At 40.7% G+C, this 17,560-nt stretch overlaps 1 protein-coding gene across 1 annotated transcript in view; it reads right to left on the reverse strand.

The window, feature by feature from the left end:
• The window catches only part of LOC103270356 (general transcription factor IIH subunit 2), a 33,353-nt gene that overhangs the window by 2,491 nt on the left and 13,302 nt on the right, over positions 1-17,560 (reverse strand). Inside the window, exons 9-14 of the mRNA XM_021717499.1 lie at positions 14,615-14,705; positions 14,325-14,412; positions 13,418-13,525; positions 9,747-9,810; positions 7,463-7,566; positions 6,801-6,903 (exon numbers count right to left, since the gene is read on the reverse strand). Of these exons, the coding sequence (XP_021573174.1) occupies positions 6,801-6,903; positions 7,463-7,566; positions 9,747-9,810; positions 13,418-13,525; positions 14,325-14,412; positions 14,615-14,705 (558 nt within the window). The remainder of the gene's footprint in view (positions 1-6,800; positions 6,904-7,462; positions 7,567-9,746; positions 9,811-13,417; positions 13,526-14,324; positions 14,413-14,614; positions 14,706-17,560) is intronic.

A 17,560-nucleotide genomic window follows, 5' to 3' on the forward strand; every position in this document is an offset into this window, starting at 1 on the left:
GCAGGTCGAGGCTGTGGTGGCCGGGAGTGGCCACTGCACTCCAGTCTGGGTGACAGAGTGAGACTCCAACTCATAAAAAAAAAAAGTATAAAAATTTAACATATATGATTTAGTTATTCTTAGGAAATAACTTTACAATTGCAAGAGGTGTATTCCCCTTTCAATTAACTCCTGGCGTGCACCTATAGTTCCAGCTACCTGGAAGGCTGAAGCAGAAGGATCATCTGAACCCAGCAGGTTGAGGCTGTGGTGGCCGTGAGGGTGCCACTGCATTCCAGCCTGGGCGACAGAGTGAGACTCAGCTCAAAAAGTAAAATCAATTAATTCTTTAAAGAAAATTTTGCTAGGCGCAGTAGCTCAAGCCTGTAATCCTAGCATTTTGGGAGGCCAAGTTGAGAGAACTGCCGGAGCCCGGGGGTTCGAGACTGGCCTGGGTAACTTGGTGAGACCTCGTCTCTACAATAAAAATCTAAAAGCTAGCTGGGTGTGGCAGCAAGCGCCTGTAGTTCCAGCTACTTGAAAGGCTGAGGTGGAAGGATCACCTGAGGCCAGCAAGTCGAGGCTATGGTGGCCGTGAGTGTGCTACTGCACTCTAGTCTGGGCAACAGTGAAGACTCCAACTCAAAAACACAAAAAAAGTGTGTTTCAAGTAGCACACATAAGACAAAAGGAGAAAATTCGTTGCTCTTTCAGGATTACAGGAGGGGGAAGCCCCCAAACCCAGAATTATCTTTTGGCGGGCGGCCCCTGTAGTACAGCCTCCCCCTACTAGCTCAGCGTGCTAGGAACCCACTGGCATCAGAGTCCCAGCTAGAGTTCTTGTGAGAGGCTGCATGCGGCTGTAGAGAATATCTCTCAGAGTGTTTGACCATTTCGCGATGGGTGACGTATGAGCACACCTGCCCACACCATGCTGAGAGTTTGCCAGTTTTTGACCAAAGATGGCATGACCCCCATACCTCACTCTCCTTATTCACCCGATCTCTCCCTGAGTGACCTTTTGGTTTCCCAGGATGAAAAAAGTCCTCAAAGGGAAACATTTTGCTGATTTGGAAGAGGTGAAAAATGACCAGAAGCACTAAAAGGCATCAAAATTGATGAGTCTAAAAACTGTTTGGAGCAGTGGAAAAGCATCTCAATAGGTGTATTTCATCGAATGGAGAGTACTTACAAGGTGACTGAAGTTTAAACATGTGAGAATAAATACAAAACTTTTTATAAATAAATTCTGGGGTTTTTTGGGTGCCGCCTTCATATATATATAGGTACTTGTGCCTGATAAAATTTCCAGGGCAGCTTCATAACAAATTCAAAACCCAGTAAAGTTCAGACAGCACAGAGGTAAAGATGTTGTGGCCTTAAAAACTGTCAAATGATTCGAAAAGCAGTTCTAGCAAAGGTGGAGCTACTGACGTCAGAGACATGTAAAATGTAGTAAAATTGTTTTATAAAATGTGAAAGTGGAATAAATAAGCAATATTTCTAATTAATATTTTATATAGTTTATAGGCTGGGTGCAACGGCTCAAGTCTGTAATCCAGCACTCTGGGAGGACAGGCAGGAGGACTGCTTGAGTCAAGGAGTTCGAGACCAGCCTGGACAACATAGCAAGACCCCATCTCTACAAAAAATTAAAAAATATATTAGACAGGTGTGGTGGTTGCACCTGTAGTTCCAGCTACTCGAGAGGACTGCCTGAACTCAGGCTGCAGTGAACCATGCCATGCCATTGCACTCCGACCTGGGTGAGAGTAAGGCTCTGGCTCAAAATAAGTAAACAAATAAATATACAGTAAGTCCCCTACGTACAAATGAGTTCCATTCCAAGAGTATGTTTTTAAGTCCAATTTGTTCTCAAGTCCAACAAAGTTAGCCCAGGTCCCCATCTAACACAATCAGCTACCTAGTACGAGCTATATTTGACGCTTGCTTCCAGACATCTTAGGCTTGAAATAAAGATACTGGACTCCTGTATTCTATGCAGCACTGTAAAGTATATCAAAGCACAACCACTTGTAGATGATACATACTCGTGACAATGTATGCCAGATAACGTATGACAGTCACTGGGCATGTGAATGCACATTCGCATCTTTGAAAGTTCATATCTTGAAAGTTTGTATGTAGGGGACTTGCTGTAGTTTATAAAGTATAGTTTCAAATATAGACATGTAACTTAATTAACACAAAATTAAAACTAAACAGTGACCTAGAGTATTTGCATCTATACAAGCACATATATTCAAATTGGCCCCCTTCAAACTATTGCATAAACTATTTTGTTTCCCTGTTATCTCCACATACTGCTATTATCTTTAGGGAGAATAACCTGATATGCACCTGGTCTTTAACAACCTTGAAAACTTATTATAGTACCATTTTCTCAGTATTTCTTGTACATCACTTAATATCAAGGAAGCCAATGAACTTACATGTTGGTCTTTCAATTCCCCCTGACATCCGTAACAAAATCTGAAAAAAAAAGTTTAAAAATACTTTTTTAGAATTCACTCACTAAAATAGTTGAGCAAGAATATCAATAACTAGAATCCTTTAATTAATAAGTAACTGTCTTTGCACATGACTTTTAAGAGAAAAAGTTAAGAATACCAATAATTCTTTAAAAATTCTACAATATGGGCCAGGCGCAGTGGCTCACACCTGTAATCCCAGCACTTTGGGAGGCAGAGGCATGAAGATTGCTTGAGTTCAGGAGTTCAAAACCATCCTGGGCAAGTAGCAAACCATGTCTCTACTGAAACAAAATCAAAAAATTAGCTGAGCATCGTGGTGTATGCCAGTAGTCCCAGCAAATGGGAATGCTGAGGTAGAAGAAACACCTGAGCTCAGCAGGTCAAAGTTACCATGAGCCAGGATTGTTGTGATCATGCCCCTGCACTCCAATCTGAGCAACAAAGTGAGACACCCAACTCTAAAAAATAAAGTTAAAATTAAAAAATTCCACAATATGTACTAAGGTTATCCAACAGCTCAGAATTTAGTTGCTTTTTTTTTTTGAGTTGGGATCTCACTGTCCCCCAGGTCGGAGTACAGTGGCATATTCACGGCTCACTGAAGCTTCAACCTCCTGGGATCAGGCACTCCTTCAACCTCAGCATCTCAAGTTGCTGGAACTATAGGCATGTGCCAATAGGCCCAGCTAATTTTTTAATTTTTTGTAGAGATGAGGTCTTGCTATGTTGCCCAGGCTGGTCTTGAACTCCTGAGCTCCATCAATCCTCCCACCTTGGCCTTCCAAAGTGCTGGGATTACAGGTGTGAGCCACCATGCCCAGCTAAATATGAATACGTTTTTATTTGTCTGTTTGTTTGTTTGAGTGGGAGTCTCACTCAGTCGCCCAGGTTGGAGCACAATAGCACGTTCATGGCCACTGTAGCCTCGACCCGCTGGGCTCAAGTGATCCTTCTGCCTCAGCCTTCCAAGTAGCTGGGATCATAGGTACACGCCACCACACATGGCTAATTTTTTGATTTATTGTAGAGATGAGGTCTTGCCAAGGTGCCCAGGCTGGTCTCAAAGTTGTGGTCTCAGGCAATCCCCTCACCTCAGCCTCCCACAGTGCTGGGATTACAGGTGTGAGCCACCACACCCTCCCACACATGTTTTTTTAAACTGAGATTCTGTGACAGAATTAAAGTCTACAGCAAATAATTTGAGTTACCACTTTTTCAATTCTCCCCAAAATGGCAGACATCTGGTACAATTCTAGATGGACAGGACAGAGCTTAAATTACTCCAGACAAAGGATGCCTAAAAGTTTAGTTTTCAAGGGATCATTTAAAGAGCTACAAGTTCTCAGAACTTACCACAAAAAATCACGCTTTCCTGCCTACGCTCCTCCACTCCATGTCCAGTGAGTCCCCAGAAGCAGGGTCGACACTTTTAACTGTCCGCCCGTTACGCTAACAAGTGCTACCATTCTGACCTTCTCCAAACTGGACTGACTGTTCTCCATGTCTGACACACGGGTATCTTTCTGTGGTCTCTCCTCATCATCCTAGGACTTTCCTTAGCCTGTTTTGAACTAGATGCATATTCCTAGATCCCAGGTCATTCTCCTTCTCAGTTCCTTCAAACTGCCCACCTCTCTTTCAGAGCTTCCCCAGAAAATCTCTTGAAGAGACCTTACACGCCCGGAGATGTTTTTATTCTACTCACACTTAATTGATAGCTTGGCTGGATAGATAATTGAAGTTGGTAATAATTCTCACCCTAAACCTTCAAAGTGATTGCTCCTTGTCTGCATCCCGTGTGGCTGATGAGGAACCAAACAATCTTAATTCCAGATCCTTTGCATGTGACCTAATTTTCCCTCTCCAGAAACGTTTAGGGTATTTTGCTGCGCATTCTGAAATGTCACATTTATGTATGTTTATGTGAGTCCGGTTTTCTTCAATGTTTGGCACTTGACAGTCCCTTTCAATCGAAAAAATTTTGTCCTTCAATTATAGAAAATTTCCTTGAAGTATTTATTTGACAATTTGCTACTCTACATTTTGTTTTTTTTAATTGGAGTCTCACTCCGTCGCCCAGGCTGGAGTGCAGCGGCATGCTCACGGCCACTGTAGTCTTGACCTGCTGGGCTCAGGTGATCCTTCTGTCTCAGCCTTCCAAGTAGCTGGAACCACAGGCATGTGCCACTAAGCTACTCTGCATTTTATCTTTTTTCTTTCTCATATTTTTCTGATATGGGACCTTCTGGATAAATCCACCTATCTAGTACCTCTTTATTTTGTACCTTTTATTGTACTTTCTGAAATATTTATTCCACTGTATTTACCAGTCCAACTATAATACTGAGTTTTTCATTTCTACTATATTTCATCTCAACCATAAGTAAATAAATACAAGCTAAAATAATAAGATATTTTTTACTTGTCAGCTTTGGCCATTATCAAAAATTTCACAATACCTAATGATGGCTAAGTGTGGGAAAAAAATAAATGAAAGCTCTTTGAAGGACAACTTTACAATATCTATCAAAATTCACAAAACATTCCTAACTTGAGACTCAGCAATTTCACCTCTAAGAATTTACTATGGATTTGTATGTGCACAAACGTTCAAAGATATAAATATGAGCATTATTTGTTAATAGAAAAGAAATAATCATGAATATTTAACTGGAGGTATTAACTATATAAACCATGATATATCTAGGAAATATATATAGCACGGTGGTTCACGCCTGTAATCCCAGCACTTTGGGAGGCCGAGCCAAGAGGACTGCTTAAGCCCAGGGGTTCAAGACCAGCCTGGGCAAAATGGTGAGACCTTGTCTCTACAATAAATCAAAAAATTAGCCAGGCATGGAAGCGCACGCCTGTAGTTCCAGTTACTTGGAAGGCTGAGGTGGAAGGACTGCCTGAGCACAGCAGGTTGAGGCTTGCAGTAGCTGTGAGCGTGCCACTGCACTCCAGTGTGGGCAACACAGTGAGATTCCAACTCAAAAAAAAAGCAACAATTTCAAAAACAAGATGATTGATCTAGATATTCTAAAATGAAACTACTTTCAAAGATTTATTTATTTGTTTTTTAGAGTCGGGCCTTACTCTGTTGCCAGGCTGGAGTGCAGTGGTGTACTAACGGCTCACCGCAGTCTGCACCTCCGGGGTTCAGGCAATCCTTCTGCCTCAGCCTCTTGAGTAGCTGGGATTATATGGACATACCACCATGCTCAGCTAATTTTTAAATTTTTTTGTAGAGACATGGTCTCGCTATGCTGCCTAGGGTGACATCAAGCAATCCTCCCACTTCAGCCTTTCAAAGCGCTGGGATTACAGGTGTGAGCCACCATACCTGACCCCAGATGATTTTTTAAGTGTGAAAAGAAAAGGGATGAATGGAGAAATAATTGTCTGCTGGTCAGTAAGTGTTTAATGTGGCTCCTAAATCTTGGATGTTCTTAAAAGTAGTATATCTTTATTTTCGGAAAACTATTCTATAGAGGGTTGACAACCTCTACTTCAGACTTCACTAGAGAGATTTTACTTTAATAGCACTAGTAAAAATACATACAGGTTTCAGATTAATTATGCCGGCCTCTTATGTTTAGTAGTGTGCTAGGGATTGATGATACTGCCTCAAGAGGATCAATCATTAAATATGTACTGTTCGGGAATTTGAGAGCTGGCTGTTAATTGATAGCTAAAATTGGTCATGTGTATTTAAGTCACAGAAATCAGCACATACTACCAATCAGGGCTTTTTGTCCTTTAGGAGAGCTGATTTACTAGGATACCATCATTCTTATTATGCATAGGTGGGTTTAGGGAAATTGATACATTTCTGGAGATTCAGATCTATTTAATAGTGAGTCATTGCAATCATAACCAAGGCATTCTTCATCTTAGTTTTCTTATTAGAAATACTCTTGGCTGGGCTCGGAGGCTCAGCCTGTAATCCCACGCCTTTGGGAGGCTGAGGTGAGTGGATTGCCTGAGCCCGTGGGTTCGAGGCCCGCCTGGGCAGCGGGACCTCATCTCTACAATAAATCAAAAAATCAGTCGGGTGTGGTAGCACATGCCTGTAATTCCGGCTACTTGGAAGGCTGAGGCGGAAGGATCGCCGGAGCCCAGCAGGTCGAGGCTGCGGTGGCCGGGAGCGGCCACTGCACTCCAGTCTGGGCGACAGAGTGAGACTCCAACTCAAAAAAAAAAAAAAAAAGAAATACTCTTACCCAAGTTAATATGACTATCTTTTTTAAGGTAGTAACAACAGCCTATTCAAATATTAGCTTACCACTTATTACAGATGTAAGTTAATCAAAACTCATATACCTTTCTCCATTATATTCTTCTAAGGGAATTTCTTGGAATGGATCCAAAGGAAATAAATGATGATAAGACCGGGCCAAATGGGGAGCAGACACCAAAGTAAGACCTATACATAAAGCAGAGAGATATGTTTAATACCAAAACCTCATAAAGACAATGGCTGAAAAGCCAAAAGATACAACTTAGGCTAAATATTTTCAAGTTCTTTTAGGATGGCAGGTAATCGTTACTTCAGTTTACCTGCGGCCATAAAAGGAAATTCCAGGATGGAGCCTTAGTTCTGTCACTAATTATATGCCTGACCTCTCTTGGTCTACTTGCTTACTTATAAATGAAACAAAATTGTACAATTCTATGACTTTAATTCCTCACTCTACTTATATATATATGTTCTTTATAAGTAAGAGATTTAAAAAAGTCTTCTAGATCTATTGCATTGCCTTTAAAGAATACATTTTTTCCAGAAGAAGATCAGGAAATTCTAGAATGCCATGTTTATACTTGGAAGTAGGGTGCTAAGCACTCAATGAAAAAACTAATTCACTTGGCACAGATTAAATCCAGAAACATAGGCAAAACTCAACATTTACATTTATCTCAGCAGCAATATAGTTCAGCAGTTATTCAAGATTAGTTTACTGAATAAAGAACAGTTGGTTTCTTACCACAGATTTTACATTCAACTGGCAGCTCACAGTACTTTGCCCGACACTGTGGGCAAAAATAGCCTCCTAATGTGAGCCCTGGCTCGCTGTTGCTATCCAAATGCCTACAGGGGGAAAACAGTGATTAAAAACCTGTTTAAAAGTCTATTTTAAAATCTGTAAGTATGTTACATATAGCTCATTTATGCGATGTCCATTATTTCCACTCTTCATTTTTATTCTAAAGTTTCCATTACTGTCTTTGAACTCACAGATCTCTTCTTCCACCATGATTAATCTACTGCTAACCCCAGCCAATGTATTCTCTATTTCCTGAACATGTATGTATACTTATGATTGCTGTCTTAACATCTTTGCCTACTAATTCTATCAACTGTGTTATTTCTAAGTATTATTTCTATGCTATAATTTTCCTCTTTGTTATGGGTCATATTTTCCTTTGCATCTTTGATTGGCTGCCAGACATTGTGAACTTTGTTTTGGGTGCGGGATTTCTTCTGATGTCCCTTAACTTTTAGGCTTTGTTCTGGAATATCCTTAAGTAACTTGGAAATAGTTTGATTGGTTCAAAACTTGCTTTTAAGCTTTGTTAGGCTGATTCAAAACAGTCATTAGTCTAGGATTAATTTAGCTCCACTACTGTGAACTCTATTCAATGCCAGTGAGAACATGAGCCTGCCCTGTGTGAGTTCTGGGAATTGTTGTCTGCTGTTTTCTAGTGGTTCTTTTCCTGACTTCCAGTAGTTTCTTCACATGAACGTGCTGATCAATACACAGCTGATGACTTATAGGAAAGTCTCTGCAGATCTCCACCCGCTGGGCTCCGGCGATCCTTCCGCCTCAGCCTTCCAAGTAGCTGGAACTACAGGCGCGCGCTACCACACCCTGCTCTCTGTGCAGCTCTTTCCTTCCTGGTACTCTGATCTGCAAAATTATAGTCATCTCAGCCTCCCTGAATGTTGAACTTTGTTTCTCTAATTCAGGAACACCCTTAGGCTCTGTATTGTGGCCTGGAAATTCTGTCTAAGTAGTAAGTTGGAGCACTCAAGACTCACCTCATTTGTGGGTCCCTTCTTTCAGGGACCATTATCTACACTGCCTGTTGTGCAGTGTCTGAAAACGATTGTATTATATATTTTGTCTGTTTTTTCTGGCAGCAGGGTAAATCTAGTCCCTGTCACACCTTTTAAGCTAGAGACAGAAGTCTTGTTTGTAATTTTTAAAAATTATCTTCTTGAATTTAATTTCATCTTATAATTCTGTAAGATATAAAGCTCTAAAGTTAAAGTACAGTCATGTGCTGTATGACATTTCAATGATGGATCACATATATGACAGCGGTTCCATAAGATTATAATACCGTACTTGTACTGTACCTTTTCTATGTTAAAATTTTTTTTTTAAGGGAGATGGGGCCTCACTGTCACTCAGGCTGGAGAGCAGTGGCATAATCATCACTCACTGTAACTGCTAACTCCTGGACTCAGGTGATCCTCCTGCCTTAGCCGCCTGAGTCGCTAGGCTTATAGGCGTGCAGCACCATGCCCAGCTAACTTTTCTTTTTTGTATTTTTTTGGTAGAAATGAGGGTCTTGCTATATTGCCCAGGCTGGTCTCAAACACCTGAGCTCACGCAATCCTCCTGCCTCAGCCTCCCCAAAACACTGGGATTACAGGTGTGAGCCATCACACCTGATCTAAATACATTCAGATACACAAATACTGACCACTGTGTCACAACTGCCTGCAGTATTCAGTACTGTCACATGCTGCACAGGTTTGCAGCCTAGGAGTAACAGGATACACCATAGAGCCTAGGTGTGTAGCAGGCTCTACCAGCTGGCTTGCGTAAGCACACCATGGGATGTTCGCACGACATCGCCTAACATATCCCCGTCATTAAGTGGTGCATGACTGTGTGCTCACAAGTCCAGGGTCTGTCCCTTTCCCCTTCCCCACACATCCAAAAATGTTTGCTTTCTATCTCTGTTGCTATTGTTTTAATTACTGTTGTAAACAAGCATGCATCTCTACTCAATCACCGCCTTCTTCTTAGGTGATTAGTAGCATCCTACAAACTTCTAACTCACTGTTTCACTGAGTAACGTATCCTGAAGAATGCTCCATACGTATATAGAGATAGTCCTCCTTCCTTTTTACAGCTACATAAAAGGCAATCTTTAATGAAACCATCACGTTTCAAGTGCATTTTTAATTTAAAATTTAGAGGAAGGAATTAAAAATGGAAAAACATTATGACTGACAATTTCAAGGTCTTTACTTACGCCATGCTGAAAGAGGGTTTAGCATCTTGATCAGACAAAGAAGAAATGGTGTGCTGAGGAAATCCTTCATAGAAGAAATTGTATTACTTTCTTTTTCCAAGCAAAGACTAGGAACCTAAAAATGCTCCTATCAAAAAGTCAATAAAATTGTACAGAAGATCTCCTTCCTGCCTCTTAAATACGCTTATTACAATATGATGAAACTCACTGTAATTCCAAGCTACAAGTAAATAAGGAAAAGACCTGCTTATACATACAACCTGAGATTCTGAAGTTCATATCTACATTTTCTAATTAATAACAATTAGCGTTGCTTTTTAATTTTTTAATTTTTATTTTGCTTGAGTTGGTGTCTCATTGTTGCCCAGGCTGGAGTGCAGTGGTATGCTCACGGCCAGCGCAGCCTCAACCTGCTGGGCTCAGATGATCCTTCCGCCTCAGCCTTACAAGCAGCTGAACTACAGATACGCATAACCAAACCCAGTTAATTTTTTGATTTATTGTAGAGACAAGGTCTCACCAAGTTTCTCAGGCTGGTCTTGAGCCCCTGAACTCAGGCAATCCCCTCGCCTCGGCCTCCCAAAGTGCTGGGATTACAGGCTCGAGTCACTGCACCCAGCCAGCATTGCTTTTTTTTTTTTAAAAGAAAAATGTTGTTCCTCATTAGTATAGTGGGGAGAAAAAAAATTAAAGAACGAAAAAAAAAAAGAAAAATGCTGTGATTTTTACAAAGTTTACAAATGTTTATATTACATAGTTTACCCTGAACTCTATCAAACTATATATTTCTATGCTTAATTATGAAATGCTCAAATCTTTCATAAAATTTGTTTTCTACATGTAACTTTAAATTCTTTTTTTTTTTTTTGAGTTGGAGTCTCACTCCGTCACTCAGACTGGAGTGCAGTGGCCGCTCCCGGCCACTGCAGCCTCAACCCGCTGGGCTCCGGCGATCCTTCCGCCTCAGCCTTCCAAGTAGCTGGAACTACAGGCGCGCGCTACCACACCCGGCTAATTTATTTATTTATTTATTGTAGAGATGAGGTCTCACCAAGTTGCCCAGGCAGGTCTCGAACCCGCAGGCTCAGGCAATCCACTCACCTCAGCCTCCCAAGGCATGGAATCAAAGGCTGAACCACCAAGCCTTGTAACTTTAAATTCTGAAAGCATGTTCAGAAAAAGCAGAAGCCATTAGAAAAAAGATATTATGTTACATAAAAATTTTTCTTTTCTTTTTGAGTTGGAGTCTCACTCTGTTGCCCAGCCTAGAGTACAGTGGCATGCTCATGACCACCGCAGCCTCAACCTGCTGGGTTTAGGCAATCCTTCCACCTCAGCCTTCCAAGTAGCTGGGACTACAAGCATGAGCCATCACGCTTGACTAATTTTTTGATTTGTTGTAGAGATGAGGTCTTGCCAAGTTGCCCAAGCTGGTCTCGAACCTCTGGGCTCAGGCAATTCTCGTGTCTTGGCCTCCCAAAGTGCTGGGATGACAGGCTTCAGCCACTGCACCTGACCTACATAAAAATTTTAAATCTATTTGCATATCAAAAGAAATAAATAAAAGTAAAGGCAAACAACTAATTAGAAAAAATATGTGCATCAAGTAACTGAGCAAGGGTTGATATTCTTAAAGAATTCTAACAAATCAATTTGAAAAATAAATTATAAATTTAAATTATAATTTTAAAATGAACTAAGAAAATACATAAGTAAATAAAAGATTAGCCAACATAACATTTAAAATGTATTGAAGGTTTATACCAAGTGTTATTCTACATGCTTCATCTGTATTAATTCAATCCTTGCAACACACAATAAGGATACTGACATCATTTTACAGATGAGAAAACAGAGGCGAGGTCAGTCGGTAATATAATTGGCAAAAACATGGTAGAAAAGCATTCCATCTCATTCACTTTTTAAAAACGCATATTAAATAGATTCTCTTTATACTTAAAAAGGTATACTTAAAAAAAAAAGTTCCGGACACTCGGAAGGCTGAGGCGGAATGATCGCCGGAGCCCAGCAGGTCGAGGCTGCGGTGGCCGGGAGCGGCCACTGCACTCCAGTCTGGGAGACAGAGTGAGACTCCAACTCAAAAAAAAAAAAAAAAAAAAGTTATACTCTTTTTCAACAGAAAAGTAATACATTAAGCCGGGCATGGTAGTGCGTGCTTGTAGTTCCAGCTACTTGGAAGATTGAAGCGGAAGGACTGCCTGAGCTCAGCGGGTCACTGGGGTGCCTGTGAGCATGCCACTGCACTCCAGCCTGGGCGACCGAGTGAGACCCCGACACACACACAAAAAGAAAAAGTAATAAATGTTCATTATAAAATGTTTGGAAAATAAAGGAATACAAGATTTTTTTTTTTAAATGAGCCAAAACTGGCTGGGTATGCTGGCACGTGCCTATAGTCTCAGTTACTTGGGAGGCTGAGGTGGAACAGTGGCTTGAGTCCAGCAGTGGTACAGTGAGCCATGATCGTGCCTCTGCACTCCAGCCTGGGCAACAGAGTGAGATCCCAACTCAGAAAAAGAAAAAAATTCCAAAACCAATCATTCTCCCTCTGAAAAAAAATCACTTTGAGAAATTTGGTGTACTTCTCTGCAACAGCTGTCTTCATACAGTTTGTATTACACAGCTTTAATCACACAGTACAGAGGATTTTTGTAGCTTATTTTTAAAATTTCTTAATTCAAATATTTATCTACAAAACCAGTGTATTTATACCTAATGTTAACAATAAAGAAAGTCTGTAGTGTTGTTGGGGTAACAAGACTACCAGAAGTCTTAATTTTTTTTTAACTTTTCTATTTTCCAAAATTGCTTCAACAAGAATATTTTTTCTAATTATAAAACATTTAAGCCAGGTGCACTGGCTCACCCCATAATACCAGCACTTTTGAGCCTAGGAGTTCAAGGAGAGCCTGGACAACATAGCAAGACCTCAAGGACAGCCTGGGCAATGTAGCAGGACCTCATCTCTACAAAAGATTTAAAAAAAAATCAGGCACTCTCTTTGGGTCCCCTCCCACTGTGGAAGTTTCTCTGTTCTCTCAATAAATCCTGCTTTCTCACTTTAAAAAAATAAAATAAAATCAGCCAGGTGTGGCGCATGCACCTGTAGTCCTAGCTCCTTAGGAGGCTGAGACGGAAGGATCGCCTGAGACCAGAAGGCCGAGGATGTGGTGAGCTGTAATCATACCACTGCACTCCAGCCTGGGTGACAGAGTGAGGCTCTGACTCAAAAAAATTTAGGCTTAAAAAAATTCTTAAATGTTAAAATAACTTGTACAAATGAAAACATAGAGCCTAATTTGAGACAAAAAATGCTTTGTTTTGTTTTTTTGAGTCAAAGTCTGACTCTGTCATCCAGGTTGGAGTGCAGTGGCACGCTCACAGCTACTGCAGCCTCAACCTGCTGGGCTCAGGCAATCCTTCTGCCTCAGCCTTCCAAGTAGTTGGAACTACAGGCACGCGCCACCATGACTGGCTACTTTTTTATTTATTGTAGAGATGAGGTCTCACCATGTTGCCCAGGCTGGTCTCGAAACCCTAGACTCAGGCAATCCTCTCGCCTTCACCTTCCAAAGTGCTGGGATTACAGGTATGAGTTACCATGCATGGTTCAAAACATATATTTATTAAAAACATAAAAAATCACTTACCCATACGAATAAGTGAGCATTCAGAACTTGAGGTCGCAGGAGGAGGACTAACATGATGTGTTAGCAATTCTTTGTAATGGCTTTCATCCAAAATAACATGGTATGTGCCTAACAAGAAGTTAAAAAAAAAAAATCAGTTTTTCAGACCTAAGAACAAAGCACAGCTTCTATGTAATCCTGTAAAAGTTGTATCAACTGAAAATGCAATTTTCAAAACAATGATTTTAGCTAAACTGTTTTTTAAAACCTATTTAAGTAATATCTCAAAATCAGCTTCTCTAGGAATAACTGTAATTACAATTAAAACATAAGTTATAGGCCAGGTGCAGTGGTTCACACCTACAACCAGCAGTTTGGGAGGTCGAGGCGAGAGAACTGCCTGAGCCCAGGGGTTCGAGACTAGCAAGGGTAACTTGGCAAGACTTCGTCTCTACAATAAATCAAAAAATTAGCTGGGTATGGTGGCACACGCCTGTGGTTTCAGCTACTTGGAAGGCTGAGGTGGAAGGATCGCCTGAGCCCAGGAAGTTGAGGCTGCAGTGGCCGTGAGCGTGCCACTGCACTCCAGCCTGGGCGACTGTGAGACTCCAACTCAAAAAAACAAAAACAACAAAAAAAGAAAAAACCACAAGTTATAAAATCCTTACAAAGTACTATATAGAGTGAAATTTCTAGCTTTCCAAGAGTTATAATACTTTTTCTAAACACAGACATAACTACTGAAATTCCATGCATTTTGAGATGATTTCTTATAGAATCAGCAATATATTTAAGATGACTGCCCATAATTTGGACTACCAGATATCGACCAATTCAAGTTAAGTAGCTTAAAACATATTAAAACATCTTCAATTAATTATTTATTACACAGTATTTATGATAAATATTGAAGAGTTTAGATACATACCACCCGTTTCACGAGCAAGTACGGTGCAAACCCGAACCTCTGCAGATAACCCAATGACAGACACCCTAACTTTAGCTGCCTTTAGAGTCTTCGTAACATCCAAGATAATGGGCAATTTTAGGGAAAGAAGAAAATAATAATTACTGTCTTTGAAAATAAAGAATGTCCTGAAAACTAGTGATAAAGTCACTGCATCTACAACAATCTATAACAAGGATGAACCATAAACATAAATTCACTACACAATACTCTTTAGAGCTTTAACTTTGGTTTTGATTTATTGGTTCTACCTTGATTAGATCATAAATATTAGATGGATCACAGGTTGTAAGGCTGCTAAAGATGATTAGAACTTCTCTACTTGTATGTCCAGGCATGTGTCTAAAAAAAGATAAAATATACTCCAGTTAGGTAACACAAATTATACTAGCAAAAAATTTACCCAGAAAGAATAGTACACACAGGTTTACACATTTAGACCATAAAATATCTCATCTGTTTCAACATTGCAAGGAAAATTTGTGAGCATACTTTACATGCTTTAATATTAATTTTTCTAAAATTAGTTATATACTTTTTTAAAAATATAAATTGGTTCATTTAATACATATGTATTCAGTATTCTCTTAAGTTCTGGGGATGGAGTGATAAGACCAACAAAGTAAGCTGGGTTCGGTGGCTCAGCCTGCAATCCCGCACCTTGGAAGGCTGAGGTGAGTGGATTGCCTGAGCCCGCGGGTTGGAGACCCGCCTGGGCAACTTGGTGAGCCCTCATCTCTACAATAAATCAAAAAATTAGCCGGGCGTGGTAGCACGCGCCTGTAGTTCCAGCTACTTGGAAGGCTGAGGCGGAAGGATTGCAGGAGCCCAGCAGGTCGAGGGTGTGGTGGCCAGGAGCAGCCACTGCACTCCAGTCTGGGTGACGGAGTGAGACTCCAACTCAAAAAAAAAAGACCAACAAAGTTCCTGAAACCACGAAGCTTACATTCTAGTAGGTTTGTTTCATACAAAGATTAAAGTATACATTGAGAAATATGACAATACCATATGGATCAATTTTAAAGGGTATAGATACGGCTTAACAACGGCAACATACTTCTTTCTCAAAGACCATAAAGTAGTCCCCCTTATCTGCAGAAAATACATTCTAAGACACCCAGAGGATACATGAAACCACAGATCATACTGAGCCCTGTAGAGTCATCCCTCCAGATCCCTGCGAGATTGGATTCAGGACCTCCTGAGGATACCCATATCCACAGATGCTCAAGTCCCAAATATAAAATGCTGAAGTATTTCATACAACCTATGTACACCCTCCCATATACCTTAAGTCATCTCTAGATACTGATAATACCTAATATAATATATGCTATGTAAATAATTATCCTGTATTGGTTAAGGGATGACAAGAAAAAAAGTTGTACCAATTACAGATGCATTCTTTTCCCCAAATATTTTCAGTCTGTAACTGCTTGGATACATAGATGCAGAATTCATGGATAAAAAGGGCCAACAGTACTGTTTTTTCTATATAAGCATCCCTCAGAGATATTGCAAGGTTGGTTGTGCTATTTTAACAACCGCAATAAAGCGAACATCACAATAAAGCAAGTCACACAAAATTTTTTGGTTTCCTACTGCACAGTAAAAGTTATGTTTACATTATGCTGTGGTCTAAGTGTACAACAGCACTATGGCTACAAAAACAATGTACATACCTTAAATTACAAATACCTTCATGCTAAAAATGCCAACGACTGTCTAAGCCTTCAGCAAGTCATAATCCTTTTTGCTGGTGGAGCATCTTCCTCAAAGATAATGGCTGCTGACTAACCAGGGTGGTGGTTGCTGAAGGTGGGGGTGGCTGCGGCAATTTCTTAAAATAAGACAATGTAGTATGCTGCATCAATCAACCTTCCTTTCACGAAAGATTTCTTTGGAACATGCTATGCTGTTTGATAGCACTTGCCCACAGTAAACTTCTTTCAAAATGAGAGTCAGTTCTCTCAAACCTTGCCAGTATTTTATCAACTAAGTTCATGTAATATTCTAAATTCTTAGTTGTCATTTCAACAATGTTTACAAAGTCTTCACCAGGAGTAGAGGCCATCTCGTAAAATCACTTTCTTTGCTCACCCATTGATCCCGTTATCATGAGATGGCAGCAATTCAGTTACATCTTAAGGCTCCACTTCTAATTCCAGTTCTTTTGCTATTTCTTCCACATCTGCAACAACTTCCTCCACGAAGTCTTGACCCCTCAGTCACCCATGAGAACTGGAATCAATTTCCTCCAAATTGTTGTTAATGTCGCTATTTTGACCTCCTTCCATGAGTCATGAATGCTCTTTTTTTCCAGTCAGGGTCTCACTCTGTGGCCCAGGCTGGAGTGCAGTGGCACGATCATGGCTCACTGCAGTATCCAGCTCCTGGGCTCCAGCAGTCCTCTCGTGTCAGCCTCCTGTGTAGCAGGACTACATGCATCAGATACCACACTTTGCCACTTTCTTTTGTAGGGAGTGAGGGGAGCTAGAGACAAGGTCTTGCTATGTTGCCCCAGTCTGGTCTTGAACTCCTAGACTCAAGCAATTCAAGCAATCCTCCCGCCTCTACCTCCCAAAGTGTTAGGATTACATGTGTGAGTCCCTGCACCACGCCTCATGAATGTTATTTTTAAATTGTATTTATTTTACTGTGTTTTAAAGATATGGGGTACAATTCAGGATTAGGTAGACAAGTGGTGGACTATACAGGTAAGTTTTGGGCCTCCCTTGGGTCCCTGCTTCGCCTGGTTTGAGGTCAGGTACCCTTATTGATGTTATATGCCTCCCACCTCCCCGGCAGCATTCCACTACTGCCAAACGTTTTCTCTTTTTTTTGAGTTGGAGTCTCACTGTCACCCAGACTGGAGTGCAGTGGCCGCTCCCGGCAACCGCAGCCTCGACCTGCTGGGCTCCAGCGATCCTTCCGCCTCAGTCTTCCAAGTAGTTGGAACTACAGGCACGCCAAACCTTTTCTTACAGTGTTATGGTAAATGTTCAGGGTCTACTTATGAGTGAGAACATGTGGTATTCAGTTTTTTGTTTCTATGATAGATCACTGAGTACAATAGACTTTCAATCCAAGTTGCTGCAAAGACCATAATTTTATCCTTTTTAAAAATTATTTATTTAATTTTTTATTTTTTTATTTTTTTTGAGTTGGAGTCTCACTCTGTCGCCCAGACTGGAGTG

The sequence above is a fragment of the Carlito syrichta genome, unplaced genomic scaffold (genome assembly GCF_000164805.1).
Source record: "Carlito syrichta isolate Samal-C Ts95f unplaced genomic scaffold, Tarsius_syrichta-2.0.1 Scaffold309812, whole genome shotgun sequence".
Classification (NCBI taxonomy): domain Eukaryota; kingdom Metazoa; phylum Chordata; class Mammalia; order Primates; family Tarsiidae; genus Carlito; species Carlito syrichta.